This window comes from Haliotis rubra, unplaced genomic scaffold (genome assembly GCF_003918875.1).
Source record: "Haliotis rubra isolate DU_JTF1 unplaced genomic scaffold, ASM391887v1 Scf229, whole genome shotgun sequence".
In the NCBI taxonomy this organism is placed as follows: Eukaryota; Metazoa; Mollusca; class Gastropoda; order Lepetellida; family Haliotidae; genus Haliotis; species Haliotis rubra.
The window spans coordinates 37,979-64,535 of record NW_025766325.1 but is presented as its reverse complement, the minus strand read 5'-3'; the positions used below and the strand labels follow the sequence as shown (position 1 = coordinate 64,535).

General features: G+C 41.4%; 1 protein-coding gene across 1 annotated transcript in view; it reads right to left on the bottom strand.

The window, feature by feature from the left end:
• The window catches only part of LOC124277861, a 68,873-nt gene extending 52,005 nt beyond the window's left edge, over positions 1–16,868 (bottom strand). The window contains exons 1-6 of the mRNA XM_046713575.1: positions 16,778–16,868; positions 13,659–13,945; positions 13,290–13,341; positions 12,695–12,831; positions 6,186–6,288; positions 3,499–3,508 (exon numbers count right to left, since the gene is read on the bottom strand). Coding sequence (XP_046569531.1) covers positions 3,499–3,508; positions 6,186–6,288; positions 12,695–12,831; positions 13,290–13,341; positions 13,659–13,915 — 559 coding nt within the window. The 5' untranslated portion in view covers positions 13,916–13,945; positions 16,778–16,868. The remainder of the gene's footprint in view (positions 1–3,498; positions 3,509–6,185; positions 6,289–12,694; positions 12,832–13,289; positions 13,342–13,658; positions 13,946–16,777) is intronic.
• Between the last annotated feature and the right edge of the window lie 9,689 nt (positions 16,869–26,557).

Genomic DNA, 26,557 nt, shown 5'->3' with positions numbered 1-26,557 from the left:
CCAACAGACTCTGCCACTTCATAGTAATAACGGAGAGAGTAGTGCTTGTCCGACTCTGTGACTGCCATCGTTGTGAAGTCGATATAAAGTAGTCTGGCTGCCGTCACCCAAAGTCCGTCCAACGTATGTTGCTGCAATTCGTCTGATGAATTGTCTTCAATGTTGACAGGGAAGGTTTCTAACCCCGTGAAGGCAGCCAAATCACGTAGGTCCCGTCTAACTGGACTGTAATTGAGGCCTTCCTCTCTCGTTGACAGGTTGTTGTCACTTGTAACCCATTTCCTGACATGTGAACTACGTCCGACCTCTGCGCAGGGCGTTGTCTCTCATGGTCCAATCAAAATAAAGCATTTTGATTCCTTTGGCTTCCCGCGATGTGACGTCACCGGTGTAGCAGGAAAAAGGTCCTTGTAGAATCTAGTGCCGCCGTTGATATCTTATCACCACTCGGTCTTGTCCGTAGCCTTCCGGAGTTACACGAGTGACCACGTGTATCGAGGGTTGAATGGTAAACGCGCGAAATATTTCGCCGCGTAATACCGATGTAGGTAGGCTGTTTTCCTGGCTGCTGTGACTGTTACTTCAGTCCTGAAGATAATGCAGTCGCCCTTTTATACAGATGATCAGCTGAAATCTTCACGTCCTCAGTGCTGCTATTGTAGACTGCATACATCGATCTCAATGAAGCGTCGTAATTGTAGAGTTGATGCTGAACTTTGTTGTAAATTCTACCCAGGAAGTCGTTGATGATTTTGTAGTTTAATAGCCTTAGCAAGGCTGCTGCTGAACCACGCCAGTGTGAATATCTGCCAATCTGTACGGAAGTGAAGATCTCTATATGGCCATGAGTCTTCTGATGTAGATATATCAATCTATGTGAATCCAGTCCTGGATTCAGTCTGAAGGTCCGTGCCAGTGATGAATTCGGACAAGAGCACCCCTCTTGAACTGCATTACATGTCCCTCAGTCTTTGTGCCGGCGAAGATCTTTCCCTTCTAGGGTGACGCTAGGTCCAGTCCGCCATCGTGTCCTGGTTGAATATCCTTGAAGATCTGCGTAGCGATCTGCGTGGCGGTCTGCGTGGTGCGTCTGTATGGCGCCCTGTGTGTAGGTGATCGTCTTTTAGTCCGGGATTGCCTTCCTGGCAATGTATTCCTAAGTGGGGATTCCCCTAACGATCTGCGAGGCGTTGTTGATGTCCTTGATGTAGGTAGTCGGCGTGAAGGTCTTTTATTAGGCTCATCATCTGTTGACGGTCTCTGAAGATTGCGCCGTCCTGCGTGCAGGTTGCTGATGCCATGTAGTGTTCTGTTGAGAGTCTGAGTACTGCGACGTCTCTGCGTTGTAGATGGCCAGCGCGAATGCCTTCGCGCAGGCTCGTTGACGTCCTGTAGAGTTGTGTGCTGCATTCTCTTCCTTAGAGGGTGACGTCTGTATCAGGTCCACTGTTATGAGATCGTTAATTGTCCTTCGCTGGGGATCTGCGTGGAGACCTGCGTGGAGACCTGCGTGAAGACCTGCGTGAAGACCTGCGTGGAGGCCAGCGTGGAGATCTGCGTGGAGATCTGTCTGTTGAGCTGCATCTGTAGGGCGATCTGCATGGAGACCTGCGTGGAGGTGAGCGTCTCTTGGTTCGTGAATGCCTCGGTGAAGCCCTTGACGATCTGCAAGATGTTGATGACGTCCTTGAGGCTGCGTCCGAAGGCCTTCGTGCAGGCGTTCACGAAGGCTGTTCATCTGAGTCGTCATCTGAAGATGAGCGTGCCGTCCTGCGCAGATCTGCTCCTGGTTCTGGGTGTCGCTTCACTGGAGGGCCTCTCCGAAGTATCATCAGTGTTGGGTCCTTCGTGCAGGTCCAGGTCGTCTCTGCGGGTGATGACTTGAGCATGAGAGCCCTGTGGCTGTCCATCATGAGATGCTATTCTTTCGGGAAGCGCTTCTCCATCATCTCCATATCTGCTGAGAGAACTGCTGCATGAAGACCCTGGGTTGAACGTCTGCGATGATTGTAGAGCTGCCCTCTCTGCGTTGATAGCGATATCGTCCAGAGATCGCTCATCTGCCGCCCTCGGACTGCATGCTGTATCTCTGGGATGATCAGCAGCGGCTCATCATGAAGTCATCTCTCTTCCATCGGGACGATGTCGGCCGAAAGGTCCCTGTAGAGCTGCTAGATGTCTTAGGGGTGTGAGGCTTCATTCTGCGTAGAGGATGGCTTCTTCTTCTTCGTCTGCGTGGAGGGGTTGTCCAATGTAGAAGACCTCTTCTTCGAAGTAATGGCGGACAACATCCCACGCCCATCCTCCGAGGACACCTCCGGTAGGTCACTGGATGGAAGTAAGTCGTCTGACAGCTGTAGACAGCTCGTGAAGAACTCAGCCGGTTTATCCATGACTTGTAAAGTCGCCTGGATTGTCACCAGTACGCCCAAGTACAGAGAAATTTTATTTATTAATTTGAATTTCTGTTAAATGCTGATAAAGATTACATCGGTAGCTGGAAGTACATGTTGATGTGCAGCTAGGGCACAGTCAATGCGGGTCTGCAGCAGAGAACCTAAACCTACAATGAAAACAGGTTTTCATGAAATGAAAACAACTGAACAATCACGTATAAAAAAATGTAAATAAACAGTGAAAATACGAATAAATTTCAAACCATATTGTTGAAGGATACTCCCTAAACCCCCATAAAGGTAATTTATAGGGTAATAACTAAATAATCAAAGGATATAGTGCCGTATAGGAGACACAGGTGCTCTCCCAACCGTCCACTAGGGCAAAGAAGGAGAGAGTGAAGCATGGGAGTATGGTGGCGCCGCTTTCTCGCCAAAACGGCCAGACAGATAACTCTTGGTGAGTAGTGATTTTACGTGTTTTTTATTGAAGGGAGCTTCAATAGGAGATACAAGTGTTCCACTAACGTTCGCAAGAGGAAGGAGACAAGCAATAATACATGAGTCAGGATAAGGAAAAATATGTTCATTTTTCTATCTAGTATTAATGTGCCAAATATTTTTTCAGTTGTCCCTTAATTAATGACACACCGACTGTTTGAAATCACCCACCCTCTTTACAATGCCTTATGCTGAAATTAATTCAGCAAGCTAAAGGTTAATAGGCTATATCTATTATATATATTTTTCGAAAGCTAGATATTTTACCCTCATGATTTTTTAGTATGTTAGACTTTATATAATGAAACATTAGTGATAAAATATTAATGACTGCAAGGGTTGGCCTTAGTGTACACAGTCTTGAATAAGGTGAAATTTTTCGCTGAGGGTATGTCTCTGAAAAGCGGTCAGGTTACATAAGACTATGTGAAAAATACTACTACTTTAGTTAAAGTTTGTTTCCACTTAGAAGAGAGAGTACAGAATGTGAGATAGGAAAAGTTTATAAATTGATTTATTGTTTCAACTGATCAAATCATATGTCATGATTTCTTGACCAATTCCATTTAGAAAAAGACCATTACACTTTTGGACAACTTACCCCGATCATGCTGGAATAAAAAACAAAGTTTGTAATTAGAAATTTCATTTTTGACAAAAAGATAAAAGAGTAATCCCTTTGTAATTACATGCTTTATAATGTCACTATCAAATTTTGGCAACATTTCCTCTAAGTAAAGCAAGCAGTACGGAGGACCCATTGTATGTCGCCATCCATGTTAAGTAAAGCAAGCAGTACTGAGGACCCATTGTATGTCACCATCCACGTTAAGTAAAGCAAGCAGTACTGAGGACCCATTGTATGTCGCCATCCACGTTAAGTAAAGCAAGCAGTACTGGGGACCTGTTGTATGTCACCACCCACGTTAAGTAAAGCAAGCAGTACTGAGGACCCATTGTATGTCACCACCCACGTTAAGTAAAGCAAGCAGTACCGAGGACCCATTGTATGTCGCCATCCACGTTAAGTAAAGCAAGCAGTACTGGGGACCTGTTGTATGTCACCACCCACGTTAAGTAAAGCAAGCAGTACTGAGGACCCATTGTATGTCACCTACCACGTTAAGTAAAGCAAGCAGTACTGAGGACCCATTGTATGTCGCCATCCATGTTAAGTAAAGCAAGCAGTACTGGGGACCTGTTGTATGTCACCACCCACGTTAAGTAAAGCAAGCAGTACTGAGGACCCATTGTATGTCACCACCCACGTTAAGTAAAGCAAGCAGTACCGAGGACCCATTGTATGTCGCCATCCACGCTAAGTAAAAGCAAGCAGTACTGGGGACCTGTTGTATGTCACCATCCACGCTTAGTAAAGCAAGCAGTACTGAGGACCCATTGTATGTCACCTACCACGCGGCAAAAGCAAGCAGTACTGAGGACCCATTGTATGTCGCCATCCATGTTAAGTAAAGCAAGCAGTACTGGGGACCTGTTGTATGTCACCTACCACGTTAAGTAAAGCAAGCAGTACTGAGGACCCATTGTATGTCACCACCCACGTTAAGTAAAGCAAGCAGTACTGAGGACACGTTGTATGTCGCCACCCACGTTAAGTAAAGCAAGCACTACTGGGGACCTGTTGTATGTCGCCACCCATGTTAAGTAAAGCCAGCAGTACTGATGACACGTATGTCGCCACCCACGTTAAGTAAAGCCAGCAGTAGTGAGGACCCATTGTATGTCGCCATCCATGTTAAGTAAAGCAAGCACTACTGGGGACCCATTGTATGTCGCCACCTGTGTTAAGTAAAGCAAGGAGTACTGCGGACCTGTTGTATGTCGCCACGCACGTTAAGTAAAGCAAGCACTACTCGGGACCCATTGTATGTCGCCACCCACGTTAAGTAAAGCAAGCAGTACTGAGGACCTGTTGTATGTCGCCACCCACGTTAAGTAAAGCAAGCACTACTGGGGACCCATTGTATGTCGCCACCCGTGTTAAGTAAAGCAAGGAGTACTGCGGACCCATTGTATGTCGCCACCCGCGTTAAGTAAAGCAAGGAGTACTGAGGACACGTTGTATGTCGCCACCCGTGTTAAGTAAAGCAAGCAGTACTGCGGACCCATTGTATGTCGCCACCCACGTTAAGTAAAGCAAGCAGTACTGAGGACATGTTGTATGTAAAGACGGCAAAGCCACCCGCGTTAAGTAAAGCAAGGAGTACTGAGGACACGTTGTATGTCGCCACCCGTGTTAAGTAAAGCAAGCAGTACTGCGGACCCATTGTATGTCGCCACCCACATTAAGTAAAGCAAGCAGTACTGAGGACATGTTGTATGTCGCCACCCGCGTTAAGTAAAGCAAGGAGTACTGAGGACACGTTGTATGTCGCCACCCGTGTTAAGTAAAGCAAGCAGTACTGGGGACCTGTTTTTCACCACATTCCCAGGAAGCCAAGCAAGAAATACAGGGGACCTAATCTACACAACACCTAGGAAACCCAGCAGTGATTACTGGAGACCTGTTCTTCACCAACATCTCACAGGAAGACAAGCAATGAATACTGGAGACCTGTTCTTCACCAACATCTCACAGGGAGACAAGCAATGATTACTGGAGACCTGTTCTTCACCAACATCTCACAGAGAGACAAGCAATGAACACTGGAGACCTGTTCTTTACCAACATCTCACAGAGAGACAAGCAATGAACACTGGAGACCTGTTCTTCACCAACATCTCACAGAGAGACAAGCAATGAACACTGGAGACCTGTTCTTCACCAACATCCCCCAGGCAGGTAAGCAAGAAATACAGGGGACCTAATCTACACAACATGCAGGAAACACAGCAAGGATTACAGGAGTCCTCTTCTTCACCAATAACCCACATTTAGCCAAGCAATAATTACTGGAGACCTGTTCTTCACCAACATCTCACAGAGAGACAAGCAATGATTATTGGAGACCTGTTCTTCACCAATAACCCACATTTAGCCAAGCAATGATTACTGGAGACCTGTTCTTCACCAACATCCCCCAGGCAGGTAAGCAAGAAATACAGGGGACCTAATCTACACAACATGCAGGAAACACAGCAAGGATTACAGGAGTCCTGTTTTTCACCAATAACCCACATTTAGCCAAGCAATAATTACTGGAGACCTGTTCTTCACCAACATTCGCCAGGTAGCCAAGCAAGAACTGCAAGGCCCTAATCTAAGGGAGCCAAACCATGACATCTACTTGATAGCATATACACATAAACAAGTTTGTCTGAACTCACCGAGATAATAATCTTCTTTTTGTGGATGAAGTGTGGTTGGGCAGCGAGAGCAGCGATAGCAGCCTCTTTTCGGACATACTGCACAATGCCGGTTCCTGTGGACCTGAATTACAATATTAGGTGTCAGTTTTTTATTGCAGTCTGCAGTCTGTTAAAATCTGCATGCCACAAATATGCCAAAGGAAAAGACACATTTGGAAACTGTGTCCTTTAAAGATCATCCTATCTTATACATCTTCAAACCAAAAATAAATTTAACCCAAGATCTATTTTTATATAGTTATTTTTATGAAAATAAATGGTAAACGAACTGACAGAAAATGAAAGTCTATTTCATAATGGAAATGTTCAGCATCCTGATCCTAATATGGAGGGTGTAAGAGTGCGAAATACCACAAAACATGATAAATAAATAAAGGCTGAGCACCATTTTAAGTTTAGTTTACAGTAAGTTAGTTTTATGCAGCTTTTAGCAATATTCCAGCAATATCAGGGCACCGGACACCAGAAATGGGCTTCACACATTGTACCCATGTGGGGAGTCGAACCCGCTCTTCAGCATTACAAGGGGACACTTTCACCACTGGGCTATCCCACTTAGTTTACTAGACAAAATCTTATTAACTTAATCTCTACATATTTAACCGCCCCATTAAAAATGTTCAAATAATCACGTCTAGTGACTTTGTAACACAAATGTAAACATTTTATGAGCCAAGTCTGTTATCTCCAGCTTAGGCCAAAAAAAATAATATGTGTGTTTAGGCTAACATGAAATTATAAAACAGGGTCGGTAGGAAGGGTTTATCTTTTTATTTTCTTACATTTTTTTTGTTTAAATGCATTCACATATTTTTCATAAAATCACATATTCGTGTAATATCAGGCACCAGTTTTGAAAGAAAAGAGAGGAAACCAGTTTAAAATCTTAATAACTGAAGCAACAACACTTTCGAAATTCGACATTTATGAAAAACAAGAAGACAACGTCATCAATATCCCCCACAATGGCAAAACACTCTTCATGAATATGTCTATGAGTTATGATTATGTCAAATGTTTTGGTGTGTATATAGAAAAGTGGAAGGAGAGTATTGAAAGGTTTTAAAAGTTCTGCTCTAGAAAGGAGCACTATCACCAATTTCAGTCTATGTCAAACTTGTTTCCATACGCCAAAAATATTTAATTCAGAATACCAAAACTACCAAAAGGCACCAGTATACCACCAGACCAATCTATGTGCCAATTTTGGTGAAGCAATAATGAACGGTTTTAGAGTTCAGCTCCGGAAAAGAGCATTACCACCAATTTCAGTCTAAGTCAAACTTGTTGCCATGGAAACGCCAAAAATATTTTATTCAGAATTCCAAAACTACCAAAAGGCACCAGTACACCACCAGATCTATCCATGTGCCAAGTTTGGTGAAGAAATATTGAACAGTTTTAAAGTTCTGCTCCGGAAAAGACAAATGTGCACGGACGCACGCACGGACGGAGTCCATTTAAATACCCCCTGCAAAACGCGTTGCGTTGCGGGGGATAACAAGCCTAAGTAAGCACATATGCGACAAATGGTCGCCCCCAACATTGGGGAGTATATACTGTTGGAATAGCAAAATGTTTTGCCTTCTTTTAAAAAAACGAAAAAAAAAGTTTAGGGTCGGGAAGGTTTGTGATGGGATCGGTTGGGAAACCGTAAACACATTTATTTTTTTTGCCTTATTTGCCTGAAGTGATTGAACATGTTGTATGTACTTTTATTGTTTGTTGTTTCAGCAATATCCCAGCTATACCCAAGCGGTCTGTAAATAATCAAGTATGGACCAGACAATATAGTGATCAACAACATGAGCATCAATCTACGCAATTGGGATACAATGACATGTGTCAACCAAGTCAGCGAGAATGACCACCCGATTTGTCGCCTCTTACAACAAGCATGGGTTGCTGAAGACCAATTCTCACCTACAACTTTACAGGTCAAACTATTGTTGTGTCACCCCATGTGAAATGTTTCCAGTCAGCAATAGATATTAGGGTGTGACGATACAGAAATTACATGATACAATACGTATCGCGATATCTTGGAACGATACGATTCGATACGATGCGTATGACAATATGCTATCTTTAGTTATTTTCTTTAAGATAGTGTAGTTTGATAACAAGTAACAGTGTAAATTTTGACATAACCGTTAATTTCTAGTGAAAATTCACAATTTTTAGGTCAACGATACATATCACGATACGAAAAAAAGTATCGATATAGTTATTGTCAGAAAAAGTATCACGATTATTGACACTATGATATATCGTCACAGCTCTAATAGACATACAGTCATCCCTCGCCATAACGCGGGTCTTGGGGTCCATGGATGACCCCCAGCGTTATCAGACACCCACGTTTTAGTAACTATTACATAACGCGGAACAAAGGCCAAGTAAAATTGTATTTTCCATGGACATAACAAAACTGCTATTTCGTGTATTGTGCCCAGTCAAAACTATATCGTATCGTTGGAGGTGAAAAAACAAACTTTGTAAATGAAAATAGATGTATGTACTGGAAACTTGATATCAAACATCACTAGACATGATAATTCAATTGTTGTGCCTGATATGCTACCTGTTATTCAACTAAGCCGGAAATAGCATTCAGCTGTGCACAAATGTGTTTTGGTCCAATGTACCAGTGATTTAGTTAAAAACGATACGATAACATACCATCAAACAATTTCTATTCCATTCTCTGAATAATTTATATCTTTAGCAGTTATTTAAACAGACACATTATATATTGCTATCGTATTAGTACAACGCATGTTTTCTACGAACATATGTAACATAATAATTAACATAGGCTAAGCACTTTGGGTGACCTGGCTGGATACATTTACATAGGAGACAGTTTGACAAGTCATCGCTGACTTCCGGCGGTAACAACAAAATGTTGGCAATTAAAAGTCAAGTATGACTTCAATGAGTCAATAACGCGGGTCTTGGGGTCCATGGATGACGAGGCGGTAATCTGTTCATGATTGCTAAGAGTAATGTGAAATTGTGCTATCGCGGTAGGCATGAAAAACGGATCCTCACGAGTGTGGTAAGCGGAAGTTGTATGGAATGAGGTAATGCCATTTCACTCGCAGTTTCTCCGTTGTTACTGTAAACACTTTTAATGAATGAATATGGGATTGAATTTAATTAAACAAAATGTGTTTCCTGACATCATACGTTCTCGGATGGCAGTGTTTACCCGCGCAATAACGCAGTGTGTTGCATCACAGCAAACATTGTAAGTACTTGGCTGATGGCATGTCTTTATGATAAAGTTGTTTTTCGTAAGTTATTACAATGTTTCGCTGTTCGTCTGATTATTATTGACTCAACTTCCTGATGGCATGTTTTAAACATTGTATCTGAAAAACTATCAATATAAAGATAAGCCCAAAGTATAAACAACGCTGAGAAAACCCTGCATGTTTTAAGCATCTGAAAAACTATGGATAAGTACGATAAACACTGTTAATTGCAATCCGCAATGAATTTCACTTTGATGATGTGAAGATGTGTGATCGCTGGGCAACTTCCAGCAATATCATGATGGTGAACACAAGAAATGGGCTTCACACATTGAACCCATTTAGGGATTCAAACCCGTGTTTTAACCATTAGGTTACCCCATACACAGGGTGGAAGCGCTGTCCACGCGTAATGTGGAGTTGCCCCCAAAGCAACTCCATTTCCTTGCTTGACAGTGAAAGAAAAACATGTGGCGCAAGAGTAATGGTAAGTTTTCTCTCGCAGTTTCATTATTTTTCAACTATATCAGGTTTTGCCATTTGGCAGACGGGTCTAGAAATGTACAGATCTTTCTATAATAGCTTGACACCCTCTCTGTTTATTGCAATTGCGCATAAAGTGAGGGCACCCTCCTGAGTGTCGAAACAAGATCGTGGAAAATGATCGTTTCAAAACGAATTATGACAACCTCATCAGCAAACACGCCTTTTTGGGGGCTGTCAGTTCTTAGATATAGTTAGTTTAGGTCTTCATTCACAGTTTAGGCTTTAATGCGTCAGTGTTTTTTCAGTTATTGTCAAAAAATCAAACTGTACATTTTACATGGAGTTGTATTGCAACTGTCCACTGCGTTGAATGTTTACGTTGAAGTAACTGTCCATGTAGTTGCATGGATTTTAGAGCATGAACTGGTGAGATTCCACAGTTGTTGATACCCTTTTCCACAGACTTGGCAATGGAAACGGTAGTTGCTGTGATGGATCCCCTAAATGCTCACACTATCATGATTCGCGCCATGATTGAAATCGTGGTCTTAATTTAGGATAATCTTGGTGACACACACACACACATTTGTATTGCGCCAATATCCAGCTCAGCTGCTGAAAGGTGCTTTGTTTTTCCCTCAATCACTGGATGTCAATCTCAACGACATGTCGTATTATCAGTCTCAACCCCCTAGGGATCATACAACTCTTGCAGCCACTAGGCGCACCGAGTTAGTGTGGCTTTCCCATCCTTACGAGGTACCCATTCACAGCTGGGTCGACTGGGACACATAGTCACAGCACTTTGTCCAAGTTTACTGCACGTTACTGTACCCGCAACTAGGTGTTTGCACATATTCATGTGGCCACCATCTGGTCATATACCAACGGATTCGTGTGTTCGTTTAGTGCACAGGGTTGTGTAATGTACACTAGGGGTTGTGATAACACTGAAAGAGTCTGCACACAAAGCTGACTGCAAGGTTTTTACACCCGGTCACAAGTGGGCTCGATCCTGTCACTTCAAGCTCGCTGGATCACTAGCCTGGCGCTTTAGCCAGTTCGCCCACCACGCCCCATCTTGAGGTCAGTCATGGCAATAGTGTTGATCGTAGAAAAATTTTGGAGGGTTAAAAAAAATTCTACGATCAACACAGTTTATTGTCAATCATGATCATTGCATCAGATAGTATTGCATCATAACAAAGCAAACATATCGCATCTAATCGTGCTTAGAAATCGTAGTGGTCGGAATCACTCATGGACAAGACAAACACCATGCTATGTTGAGATGTGTAGTCATCTCCCACGATCTGTGATGCTCTGTCAGGTCCCATTGCTAACAACCTGACACGAATTTTCATCCTCATGGTCCGCCTATTGTGCTGCAATGCCTGGATGCCTCAGCCTCAATAGGTTGTGCAGAGCCACTGCCCCCTCCACTATGAGGAGACACCTGAATCTATTGGCCAGGATCAAGGGCTTTTTCCACCATTCCCCTCATTCTTGAGAGTACTCTCAAGACACTCCACACCTAAAGGCATACACAAGAGACCCATAGTTGTCTCCAGCCTCAATGTGCCTAAGTGTGACTGCCAGTTTCAGTCCAGGTGAAATTAAAGAGGTTGCCTGAAACTGGTGACTTCCCTATCGATTGCTAGGCCCACTCTATGCAAGACTTCATCGAAGAGCTGTGGTGTTAACTTTGTGTAGTTTGGGAACGCTACTGGATCCTCCAGCCTCAAATAGGTGTCTAGGAGGCTGGAGAACTGACCAAACTGTTAGTCCCTCTCCTCTATGACTATGAGCCATGGCCGCACCCAGGAGTGCCTGACTGCAGCTCTCCTGGCCCTTTGTGGTTGGAGTTGTAGCTGGTCTGGCTGCTGCTTGTCTTGTGTCATTTGGATTTCTGCTTTAACAACGGCCACTGACTTGTCCATATCGTTGGTGCCACCGGTGGGAACAAAGAAAGTCATTATTGTATTTGATTTCGCACATTGAACATTGGTTAGATGTCCCTTGGTTTTCAGATGCTTAGTGATGTGCTTTACCTAAGTGTGCAATACTAATATCTGAGTGATAGTATGAACAATGTACATACTTTGGAATAACCTGGGCCCCGTTTCACAAAGCTCTCGTACCGCTACAACTATCGTAAGTCATTGTTACAGTATAGTAAGTACACATGCTACGAGAAACGTTACGAGATTTTAGGCTTATGAGAGCTTTGTGAAACGGGGCGCAGGACTTGGTTATTCCTGGTGTAGATGTATATTTGTATATTTGTTAATACACTTCTGATCGTACATGATATTTTTTTATATTAAATCACTGTCAGGGTACAAACTGCAATGTGGGATAAGGAAAAATTGAGTTGCTTTTGGGGCAACTCCACATTTTGCGTGAACAGCGCTTCCACCCTGTGCCATAGCCCTTGTGAGAATAGTCTGCAGTGAAGCAGGACCCCTTGGTAAACCCAGGAGAGGCATGGGCATGGTATACAATGGGCGTTGTATGCACTGACCATGGATGAAAACTGTTGTCAATCTGGGACTGAGGTAAACCAGCTAGGCTTACATCTTCACATACAGATCTAAGATTTTCACATACAGACTGGTTTTAAAATGCATAAATGTCATCTCATTTGTTATTTGAATGTAGACAACATGCGCAATTTCAGAGTGACATTTCATGCACAGTCTCTTCCTAAGTTGTACTCACTTTCCTTCATCGTTATTGAATACATGAAACTTCTTCAGGTCCCCAAACTTGACGAAGTACTTGAACAGGTCATATGCTGTCGTCTTCAGCATCAGGTTGAAGACAAAAAATGTCCTTGGCCTATCAGCCGCATCAATCTACAGCAAATGAATGGATAGAAGTTGGATGAATACATGAATGGGTGGAAGGATTGTAAGCTTGTTTGTTGTTTAACACCGCACTCAGCAATATTCCAGAACCAGACAATCCAGTGATCGGCATAATGAGTATCGACGCAATTGGGATAAAATGACATGCGTCAACTAAGTCAGCAAGTCTGAGCACCCGATTCCATTAGTCGCCTCTTACAACAAGTATGGGTTGCTAAAGACCAATTCTAACCTGGATCTTCATGGGTTTATACTGGTAAGTAGACAAATGTGGTATGTAATGTATAAGAAACAAACGATATGGAAATAGTCGGAATCCCAACAATAACAGTATGAAAATGCGGAGTGTTCTTTTTTTGTTTCTTTTAGCAATAATCATGATAATCATGCAACGGCAGGTTCAACGACTCAGAAACAACACCATCCAACTTAACATGAAAACTCACCATGCCACACCTCCAGTCTGCAGCCTGACCTTGACCCTTGACAGGTAAACCTCTGCAACAAACATCAAGATTGAGTGAGTGAGTATGGTTTTACGCCACTTTGAGCAATATTCCAGCACGGCAGGGCACACCAGAAATAGGCTTCACACATTGTACCCATGTGGGGAATTGAACCCGGGACTTCGGCGTGTCGAGCGAACACTTTAACCACTAGGCTATCCCACCGCCCACATCAAGAATGAAGATGACATTGCCTGTTACATGTTCTGTAGTGGCTTGACACCACAGTAATATATATCACATGTAGAATATTACAGTTTCAGAATAAAACAGTATCTCCCACAAGAAAAAACGTAAGATAACACTGACCCTGTTTTACAACATGACCTCTTGGCATCGGGAACTCCAGTAAAATCTTCTTCTGAGTACTGTCCCGGCCGTTTAAAAGTCTCAACAGTGCCAGGCATGACTCGGGACATTGGCACTGATTGTGCCATGCTTGTCACAAGGGGATCTGTCTCAATCTTGCTGTACCGTCCATCAGGAGGGTTTCCAGGTGCCCGTGCCCTTCCTTCATCATAACCTCCTGGCCCCTGACCTTGGGGATAGCCTTGATAGGCCGACATGACAGTGCAGTGTCATATATCCTTGGGTGTCTGAAATGGTCAGATGATTCAACACTAACTTCTTTTATGTAAGGATTGTTGAGAGAGAGTATCAGTATACTTACTTGCCAGGTTCATTCTAGCCTGCACCATTCGTGCACTGAAAGTTTATATGGAGTACTCGAGAAATTAAACATAAATCTGAATGCATTACGAGTTTGTTTTCACATATGGACTCAAGCAAAACTCCAAACTTTAATTGCAAAAAAATTCACTACCTTCCCTCACTGAAGGGAATCATGTTGAGCACCCATAACTCAAGCTGTTTTAAGCAGCAGTGCGAAGCTTACAAATCTGTGTTATGAGAAAATCTGATACGCTTTGTAAAACTGATTCTGACTGGTCGTTTTTTTTGAGTGATCCAAATGCCAGTGTCAATCTTTTTTTCACGAGGAAGCAGAAACCTTCTTGTCATGATGAGGATACAGGGATCACAACCAACAACCACGACAACAAATTTAAATTCATTTTGAATTATTCTTAACTATTTAACAATTCTTGGTTTGGTTTCTCGTGTTCAAATTGTTGACCTTACCTGTATTTGAAGTCAAACATAGTAAGTGAACTCAGATTAGTAACTACTAAGTAATGTATGGCTAACAAGTCACACCAATTTGATATGATCCACACTATTTTCTAATGGCCCACATAACTGATTACAGGTGGGCCATAGGCCCACTTTTTATTAGAGCTAGAATGAACATTGTAGTTGTAGAAAATGTTGTAGTTCTTGTACAGTGAAGTTATTTACAAAATGATAACAGAACTGCTGAAAACAGAAACAAAGACAGGAAACAACTTAAAAGCTACATCTAGTTGTTATCTATGCTGCTCCCATTAAACAATTTTTAGATGTTTTGGTAATATGAAAATTCATGGAAAATGATCACAAACATATCTAGTATGTAGCAGATGACAACACAATGACCATGTGTTCATGAGATCAGTTCAACTCCATCATGTAACTATGCCAGCTGATTCATAATCTGAGAAGAATGGCAGTTATACCAGGCCAGCCTCCAAACCCAACTGTACATAGGCTGATCCAGAGGCGCGCTGCAGGGGTGCGCAACCCCCCTTTTGCCCTGAAAGTTTATTAAATGACCATTGAAACTCGGGTGAAAATGAAGTGTGCACCCCTCCTTTTCTCAATACTGTGCACCCCCACCTTTCTCAAAAAGCTGTATCCACCCCTGACTGTATCTATTGTAAGACCTCATCCATTCCAGAGGTCCAGATGAGCTGCGTATCCGGGTAAAATACGCATATATAATTTCCAATTACGCATTGAAAAATAATTGTTGCATACCAATTACGCATTTAAAATGTTAGATATGCAAAAAGTTTAAAACAAATGCATACGGAATATATTTATAAAAATCGCTTGCGTAATGAAAAAGACATCGATTGCTATCAAGCTGTACTGTTAGTATAGGACAAGTGTTTTACTGTCAGTATAGGATGAGTGATTTTTTATGAAATCATTTCCATTATATTTAAGTTGGTTTTGATTAGGTATAACATAAGGCAGATCATACCTGCTTAGTAAACTTACTCAGTCACATAATACTTAGGTGAGTAAAATGACTGAAATACGCACATATTTGAAAGCAGTGGGTAATGGAAAATGAAAAACCCACTCAACATTCATAATACCCACTCCAAAAAAAATACAGTGGGTACAGTACCCACATGAGCTAAATCTTATCTGGAGCTCTGCATTCATTGTTTAACGTGTTTAATATCAGCTGTAGTGTTTTCGAGATCGTGCCATGTTATTTCTAAAAAAACCATAATGGTCTGTTGGTTTCGATAAGGAATCCAAATCTGTAACCAACAGAAAAAGTAGAAGTACAGGGGTGGATACAGCTTTCTGAGAAAGGGAAGTTCATTTTCACCCGTTTTCATGAGAGTTCCAATGGTCATATAATAAACTTTCAGGAAAAAAGCGTGTGTGCACACACGCACGCACACACACACCTTTCTGGATCCGCCTATGAAGTAAGGGCAGAATTGAAATGGTCTAGTAGTAGTATTCCAGTTATATCACAACATATCAGCTTATCAAGGAGGCTGAACTGCTGAAGTGACCTGAAGGCGTTTACCATTTTGGCTAAACCCACCAACACTGCTACGGTGCTGACAAACCTACTTCAAGGCGAAAACAAATAAAAGATCAATGAATGAGGCAGAAACATAGTGTCCATATGTGTGTGTGTGTGTGTGTGTGTGCGCTCACGTGCGTGTATGCACGAGCGTGTGTACGTGCAGAAGTCTTTCTAGTCAGTCTTCAATCCCAATAATGATCAAAGGCTGGTTCAATCTATGCTATTGACAATGTAGGTACACCTAAAGAATACCGGATAACTATCAGCCATATTGTTTAGTGTCACGTCAGCCTATCCCTAAACCTTGCCATAAACCTAACCCTAAACCTTACCCTAACCCCAAGTAAACTCGCATGCTTTCAAAGATTGCGGAAGGTATCCGGTATTCTGTAATCTTACGGACAATGTATTGTGTCTCACAAGGCGTGTAACGCCAAGAAACCAGCATCAAGGAATATATTTCCACTGCCGGGGTGTTCATTTTACACAGAATCCCTGCAGTGACAATTATACCTTCATGCTAGTTCGTTCCTTTTTTCGTTAAAACCACCAATGCTGTGGATAAACAAACACTCTTTCTATATTCATGATTTTGCCTTCTTTCAAAACAAGACATTTTCGAAACATGAAACTGCTTGTGTTGCAAAAACAAGACATGGACAGTATGTCATCTATACTCATATCATTATGTACTGTCATCATCAACATGGCTTACCAAAACATGGACAAATCTCTCCATGAAATCCACGGATTTATGCTATCTGTCGACTTCGCGTTCGTATCGTGGTGGTTGCAGACCGGAAGTACTATATGCACGGCAAATGTTAAAGCTCCTGACACGGAAATGTAACTTTGCTGTGGAGGAGTTTCTGGTTCTCTTCTTGAAGGGTCAATTTCGAATTGACAGGAATAAAGGAGAATCAGACAGAAAAAAAATATTTCCAAAATTTGAACCGCATTCGGAAGAGAATGATAAAATAAACAATTTTTTCAAGCTTTGTAAGAATGCTGTTTGAATACTTAGAACGCACTTCGAACCCGCCTCGAATTATTCCTACTCATTCCAAATGTACTAGATCATGAATGCAGCTCGAATGAATCGGAATACAGTAGGAATAATTAGAATGCCGTTAGAATACACTAAGAATACTTAAAATGAATTTCGACTGCCGTACGAGTCCGGTTCGATTGCTGCGTGAATAGCACTCGGATTTCAGTTGGAAGTACCTCGAATGCTTTACGAATTTACTTAGAATGCATTCAGAACAGTCTTGGAATGACCCCCAAATATGGATAGAATGTTAAAGAATTAAAACAGAATGCAGCACGAATATTTCAAATGTCCCTCAAATGCACTTAGATTGTAACACGAATGTCCGAAATGCAACAAGAATGCTGCCGGAATGTTCCACGATGGGGTATAAAAACCTGTTGAATCTGGACTATTCATCAGTCACTGCCCAACTCCTATACAGTATGGACCCCCTGGACCATGTTGCGTTGCTCCAGATTGATGTCCTCCAGCAAGCCCTGATTGAAAGAGGTGTGGAGGAGACCAGGAGAAGAAACAAACAGGAGAAGACCCAGGAGATTCCAGACCAGACCATGGCTGACAGAGGAAAGGAGGAGGCTGTATGGACATTATACAAGACTGATGGAGGAGCTCAGAGTTGGGGACACGCAGTCACTCTTCAATAACCTTAGGATGGAGCCTGCCATGTCTGATGAGTTGGTGCAGAAAGTGGGACCAAGAATACAGAAGCATGGTACATATATGAGAAATGCGCTACCTCCAGGCTTGAAGCTAGCCATCACATTGATGTTCCTGGCTTGAGGTGATAGGTACCATAGCATCATGTACAGCGTCCGCGTGGCAAGGAACACAATCAGCCTGATCATCCCAGAAGTATGAAAGGTCATTGTGGAGGAATACAAGGATGTGGTTATCATCTGTCCTACCACTCCAGAATAATGGGCACCCATTGAAGATGTATTCAGAAACAGGTGGAATATTCCTCATGTCGTAGGAGTTTTAGATGGCAAGCATGTGGCCATAAGAGCGACATATTTTACCACAACTATAGTTTGGCATGAAATGCATGTGGACCCGTTTTTTTGTAAATATCTCTTCATCGAATGACCCAATCGATCTCAAACTGTGCAAGTGGATGTTTTGTCAGACAACCTAATCACATTGTAAACACCGATTTTATGCATTTGTATTAAAGAATCTGTCTATGTAACTGTCAACAAAATAAACAGCAGACCGCAGACTGCTTGCAGAGGGAGGGAGCCAATGACCTGTAACAGCGGCAGTGTTGGGCCAACGTCTGAATGCTATCTGGGATATGTTTACCATATTCGGAAACAGTAAGTCGCCTGGTTATACTCACGCAATTTTAGATTAATTTTAGACAGCGGAAGCATATTTTGATACAAAGATACTATGGAGGGTGGGGACGTTTGAAACGTCGGGTAATGTTTGTACCCGTGTCCTGAATAAAGTACCTACCCCTGAAGATCCGGGTTAGAATTGGTCTTCAACAACCCTAACTAAGATACACGCTATGTACTTTAGCTACAACACAAGAGGCGACTAACGGGATCGGGTGCTCAGGCTGCTGACTTGATTGACACATGTCATCGTATTTCAATTGCGATGCTCATGATGTTGATTACTGGACAGTCTGGTCCAGACTCGACCATTTACAGAACGCCGCCATATACGAGGGACGTTCAAAAGCAGTCAGCCTCACCAAGAAGATGATACAAATCCAGCTGTTTTTCAGTCTAAGTAAACTTAGGCTCAGTATTATTCGTTACACTGCTATACTGATCAGTTTACTAAACTTAGGCTCAGTATTATTCGTTATACTGATCAGTATAGCAGTGTAACGAATAATACTGAGCCTAAGTTTACTTAGACAGGCTGTTTTTTATGTTTTATTTTTCTACATGTTGTCTGTCAACCTCAAGCAAATTGGTTTTGCTATGTTTCAGCTTCACGATCCCCATTTTGTTTGACTTTTTACCTTGGTATCTCTGCAATGAATGCATCACAAACTTCAGGAAACAAAATATGCAAGAAGCATTTTTGTGTGTCTGAGATAGACAGAAGTCCGCTAGAAACAAAGTTAGTATATAGTCTTTGCACCTTATTTGCACTAGTAGTTATAGCAGTTAAATATCTCTGAAGAAAAAACCCAATATTTTTGTATTTTGCGTAACATTCTATTTCAATGCTAGTTAATTGTTAGGATAACAGCTAGTGGATCCTCTGTTCAAAGATTTTGCATCACAGGTTGCCTATTTCTGGAAGATGGGTCTGCTAGTAGGTGCAGACTGTATCTTGGATCTTCTTTGTGTTCTGGTGCTGTGACATACCTGTACATAAACGCTGGCAGTTCATGAAGTCCAGTATTGTGGAAGTTTGTATGTAAGTTAGGATTCCACAACAAACTACATACATTGTATAAGAAAATAAAATGGAAAGGGTGTTTTTTAAAAATGGATTTCCTTATATTCAGTGTCATTTTTAGGATGGTGTACAGATTTTGAAGAGGGAAACTTTACTGAGAATTGCTGCAGTTCAGCTGCTGAATATTTGCTTCTGGGCATGTCCAGAGTACATCCATGGAAAGATACTGTTTTCAAGCCTAATCACATTTTCCAGATCTCCAAATAAGTTCACTGAGTTGCGCACTGTGACTGATTTGTTTACATTAATTATATACAGACAAATAAGGTGCACAAAGTAGTAAACGGGAAATATCTTCTGCTTTTTATTTACCATTTATTTAATTCATTAAAACATAGACACCCATGTTTTCAGATTATTTAACTAAGTTTGAACAACGCCTAAGGATAAGTAAAGGCGCCACGCGCAACGTTGACAATCTATTTATAGATACCGAAATGATCTGCAACATGAACATGTGGATGTGTTCATGGTTTTTATAAAATTATGATGGGAATGTTTTGGGGAAAAAATCCAAGCAACAAAATTCAGTTACCCTTCCCCTGCTGATATCTTTGACAGAGGTGAATTGCTAGATATATTAATTGATTCGAAAGAAAATACGCTTCCTATTCTCAGCAGCTGGCCGAGACGATTTTTCATCGGGCATGTAACTTATTTTCACTCGCCAATTGCAATCTGCCAACTAAAATATATTAAAAATCACATACATACATGTACCTATAACTTGCCTCTTTAAATATCATTCACAAACGACGGATACCAAAGTACCACAAGCATAATACATCAACAACGTTCTCAATCACGTACGTTTCGCCGGCGGTGACGCCATTGTGATTAGTCAGTGGCTGTCCCCCCTAACGTCAAAAACGAAGTGGGCGGGGCTTATCTGCCGGGACTGGATCGGTCTATTAAAGCTTCGCATCCCTGCCATAAAGGCATTTAGTTTTTAGTACTAAATGTTCATACATGTATATATGACACTGGTTTAGTTTCCATCATATGGATAATAAATATCCATTGAAAAAAAGCGAAGAAAATGGATGTTTTTTAACCCCTAACATTTTCGGAAACATTTAACAGTGTCCACTTTTCAAAACGTAATTTCACTTGAATTTACCCTCATGGGATAGGAAATTTAACAGTCTACATATCTGTATAATGTCATAGTCGTAGGTAGATCCAGTGCCGAGAAACCCTCTATTGTTTAAACCAGGTTAGAATCTATTAAGGTTCATATAACGATACTTTGTGTTGATCTGTGGCGTGAGATTATGGCTGGATGTACTGCATGTATATTTGTGTTTCAAATTTTATAAAAAGTTTTCAACTTTAGTATCACTGTTTGTCCTTAATCACGTAGGTTTTGCAAAAGTTGTTCACATGTTCATGATCATTCGCCAATGTGAAATCCTTCCAGAGGGATTTGAGTTGGTATTCTAGGCTTTGTTTCTTGAATGATGTTCACATTACGGGGTGTAGAAGTACGTCTGTAAGAGGCATCATCCCATGACATTCAGTGAATAGATAGGTTATGTAGTTCACTTTCAACGAAAAGGTAAAAAGTAGTACTACTTCTTGGCTGGCATTCGCATCTTCACCTAATCTCCTTACTCTAACAACGGAATATACACTATTATCAATAGGAAAACGGTACAGCGTGGTGTCCAGAACAGAAATAGGCTCTGTAGCTCACCTTCATGCAAATGGTACCTGAGTGAAAATAAACAGGTGGTGTTTCTTGGAATTTCTTTTCTAACTTTGTTACGTGCAGTTGAGTTTCTTACTGCGTCAAGAAGAGGAAGGCGATCTCTGGTATACATGTATATGTGTGACACGTCCTTTGCGCGGAGTGATACTCTGGTCACGGTAACTGCAATGCAGAAGTTTCAACAGAGATGTTTACAGTTAGATTAAACATGAAAAGGTTATGTTCGAAATATAGAACGTAATACCAGTGTATTTGGACCTTATTTATTGAACAAAGATGTCGTGGTAGGACAGAAACGTGTTTGAAGTACCATGTCATATATATTTCAATACATAAAACAAGCATTGTCACTAAGGTGACATAATCCCCCGCCGCAAATTATCAAATCAAACTTAAAAAGTAATGAAAGTTTAAGATGAAGTTAAATGTCAACAAAAACATGACCAGTCAAATACACAAATATTTTCAAGACTGACTTTGACCTTGACATGGATGTCATAGTGTATGAAATATGCAAAAATGGTACTAAAGAAATTGCTTATTGAAAAACATTCAAGTCTTGAAAGTCTATGAAGAAAATCCAGTGAATTCAGGTTAACATGCTGAAATCTTCAAAGTGTCGCAGTGACCTTGAAAATTAAGTGAAGGTCACCAAAATCGATTGGGCCTTGCACTTTCCCTAGATGAAGCTTGGTGTCAAATATGAGTGAGTGAGTATGGTTTTACGCCGCTTTTAGCAATATTCCAGCAATATCACGGCGGGGGACACCAGAAATGGGCTTCACACATTGTGCCCATGTTGGTGTCAAATATGAAGAAAGTCCAGTGAATGGTTCTGGAGATATCTTGCTGACCATCTTAACATGCAGCTTAACACACTGAAATCTTCAAAGTGTCACTGTGACCTTGAAAATTAAGTGACGGTCACCAAAATCAACTGGGCCCTGCGCCTTCCCTAGATAAAGCTTGGTGTTGAATACGAAGAAAATCCAGTGAACGGTTCTTGAGATATCTCGCTGACAAAGGGTAAAACATTAAAGTCCCCCTTGTGACCTTGAAATTAAGGTCAAGGTCACCAAACCTGACTAGGACCTTTCTTATACGGTGATGAACCTAGGTACCAAGTATGAAAAGAATCTAGTCAACGGTTCTTAAGATATTCCAATTCGTACGGGCGGACGGACGGACGGAGCCTAATATATTATATCCCCGATTAGCGCTAAATGCGCAGCGGGGGATAATAAAACTGCACTAGTATGGCCTTCTGCATATCTATGGTATCCTGTTGTGATGGATGGGTGCCAACTTTCTTCATGGGTTTGTAGGGTCCCAGTCTCCAGATGTATCTGCTTGCAGCTCATGTACATGGCTGCTGCAAATGTATATGGATGTGTAGATTTGTGCAGCAGATTAACCTGAAGTGCCTTCAAGATGGCCATTATCTGTTTTCAAGAACCTGTTTACAATGCTTGCATGTCTACCGCACCTGTGTATGTTTACACCCTGTGTATGTTTACAGTATCTGCACGTTTACAGCTCATGTATCTGTTTACAGCACCTGCATGTCTACAACAGCCCTCTTTACAACACCTGCATGTTTATATTGAATGTATCTGTGTACAAAACCTGCATGTTTCCAACAACCCTGTTTACAGCACCTGCATGTTTACAACAAGCCTGGTGACAGCACCTGCATGTTTACATGGAATATATCTGTTTACAGCACCGGCATGTCTACAACAGCCCACTTTACAACACCTGCATGTTTACATCAGTTGTATCTGTTTACAACACCTGCATGTTTACATCGAATGTATCTGTTTACAGCACCTGCGTGTTTACAACAACCCTGTTTACAACGCCTGCATGATTACATCGAATGTATCTGTTTACAGCACTGGCATCATTCATATCAGTTTTCACACCTTGTATGTTTGCAGTACAGATAGAATGTGATCGCCACACTAGCACTGGTATTTTACTGATACCACAAGGTACAGAAACAACTCTGGATTGTGTAGAGCTGAGTCCCTTATTCTTGTCCGAATCCAAGGAACTTGAGTTTGAATCCCAAACTTGGACTATTCTATGTAATAGTTTAATAGCACACTGCACCTGGGTTTCCTTGTCATCTCCCGTTGGCCTCTCCAGCTTCTTAATCTGTACATTACCAAAACTATGCACATCGTTATTTACCCAAACTATCAACATTCAAATGTGGCACCAATTTCCACCAAGTCCTTAAAGATCTGTCTGGTTTGCCACTAACAAACACATTGCTGACTGTGGCATGAACATACTGCATAGGTAGAACTGAGGTAAATTCTCATGAACTTTTATTACTATGCATAATGGACTGAAGGACATAACAAACATATTGATTTACTTTCATTAGGCCACAGACAAAAATGACAACACGTTTAATAATTTGAATTTCATGATATTTTATTAGAAACAGAAGAATGAGTGACTTTAGTTTTACACGGCCTCAGCAATATTCCAGCTATATGGCAGCGGTCTGTAAATTTTCGAATCGGGACCAGACAATCCAGGGAGCAACAGCAAGTGCATCGATCTGCGCAACTGGGATACGATGACCTGTCAACCAAGTCAGTGAGTCTGACCACCCCATTAGTCGGCAAGCATGGGTTGCTGAAGATCAATTCTAAACAAGATCTTCACGGGTCAGGGGCAGAAGAACATCTCATACTGATCAAAATCATTTTAACAATTAGTCATGGAATTCATACATAGAAATCTTGCTTCAGTCAACTTACAGATAAAGAGTCAACATAAAAAAGAATGAACACATCATCATTTTTCATACTCTACCTACTAAATACATATACATACACACAGATTTCTCATCTCATTCAGTACACCAGGTATCCAGGAAATTAAAGGACATTACAAAGATAGAATCACTAAATACATAGAGCAAATCCCTCACCCTTACTCCTTGCCAGGTTGCTGCATATGAACTAACTAACAGTGTAAGAAATTTAAGTGTTCCGAAACTAAAAGAAACTAAAATGGCTCTCCAGACAAAAGCCTCATTAACTAAATCATAGAGGCCTTCACAATGCACAAATCTTCAAAGAAATAAAATTCTCAAAAGAAATTGAGTGATTGTGCTTTAACATTTCTCCAGCATGACCACAGGCCCTCGTGTCTTTGCAAAAATTAAAGATTTTAAAAATATTGTTTTTGAGATGACCCCTGACTCAAAATACTTCATAGTACAATACATAATGACAAGGCTGGACACTTCGGTGCACCCCGCCCGCCTGCTTTGCCTACCGCTACGCTACACTCAACTCGCATGCAATCTATTAAAACTTAATGTAAACATAATCATGGATGATTGGCCTATCGAGCACCACTCATGACACCTACCAATTCTCTATTGTTATTTCTGCATTTCGAGTCGGGGGTCATCTCAATTTTTTAAATATATTTTTAAAACAAATTTAATTGAATAGATGATGGTGGTAGTGGTGGTGGTGGTGGTGGTGGTGATGATGGTGGTGATGATGATGATGATGATGATGATGATGATGATGATGATGATGATGATGATGATGATGATGATGATGATGATGATGATCTTTTAAACTGGTTGTGTCATATCGTATGCTGTGAATAGTTTAGTCAATGCTATATTTAGTAATATCGTAAATCCTGACAGGTGAAATTTCTGAAAAAGAAGACTTGAATGGGAGCTTCCAATTTCAGGTCTCAACAAAACAGATCCAATAATAACCAAGAAGGTACCAATCATTTAAAACAACAAAACATTTCAACACATGATGAAGCTCATAGAATGTTTACAGTCTGAAAGGAAACACATGACAACATAAAAATGCAGAACTATTCCTTTAATGTATTGGAAGCAGCATGTACTGGAAAGAGTACGGCCAAAATCACTTAATACTTGCAATGTAACAACTGTTTTTCAGCTGTTGGATATATGAATTCAGGACTGTTCTGAGAGAGATAAATTCATATTTAACAAGGCAGTCAGAGCTGTCCAAACTGAGTACACCCACTTAAGTTAGCAACCAGATTCTTGTCTAATGTTGACTAAAAGACCAAATAGAAGAAAGAGGGTGCACTGGAGTTTGAAAAGTATCTCAGTCATACGATATCATATCAGATTCCAGCGGATATGTCGTTGGTAAATCAAGGATAATAATTAAATCATACCTTTAGAATACAGCACCACAACTTCTCGTGAGGACGATCTCTGCCGTAGGTCACGTGTCATTAAGACAAGCAACCAGTTTGTGAGAGGCACCCGTCGGACGCAGAACCCGCGACCTTCGGATTGTTAGCTCGACAGCTAACCGACTGAGCTACGTCCACACTGTTGCACTGTGCACAATGTGCAAATTTATCGAGTCATTCCTGTGACGTCACGGAAATGAACGGAAAGAGTCGAATAGGTCACGGACAATTACGAATGCTACGGGTAGACTTGGTGTCTCGTGATTTTATTCTACGGACAATTGCCGAATGGATCCGATGCCATTTGGCACACTCGTCCCATTCCGTAATCTACAAATTAACGTGTGGCGTGGAATGAGCCGATATGCCTCAAACTGAAAAGGGTTGTTGACGTCAGGCGTCAGACGTAGATTTCACGGTGCATGCATGAATGACGCGCTTTTATATAAATCGGTGATTTTGTGACAGAAAAGTGATGTAGGGAACACTGTAAGGATAATGTGGATCGCACTAAGGAACGAGGGAGACATGAGCATGTGTAGTGACGGCACGAGGGTGAGTTAGCCTTCGAATCATTACTTTACAAAATTTATGTTGCGTGTGAAAGAGGCTTCAGTGCAAATTCCAGGCCAATTTCCATTAGCCCAAAATTTCTACATTAACCCATTTCATAATGTACTTTCGACGTTTTTGGTTTCCCGTTTTTGTGTGAAAAAAAAGTATTAAAATGCAAAAGGAAAAACAACAAATGGTACTCACGTATTACACCGGACATGTACCTGCTATATTGGATTAGGTCCCTAACCCTAACCCCTAAACCCTCAGCCCTAACCCTAACCCTAACCCCTTGAAATAATCCTAATAAATAGAATGCATTGACCGAACCACCGGACATGTACCTACTATATTGCATTAGGTCCCCAACCCCAACCCCCCAACCCTAACCCTAACCCTAACCCTAACCCCTAGCCCTAGCCCTAGCCCTAGCCCTAGCCCTAACCCTAACCCTAATCCCTTGAATTAATCCTAATAAATAGAATGCATTGACCGAACCGGCACAAACACGACTGACGTGTCTA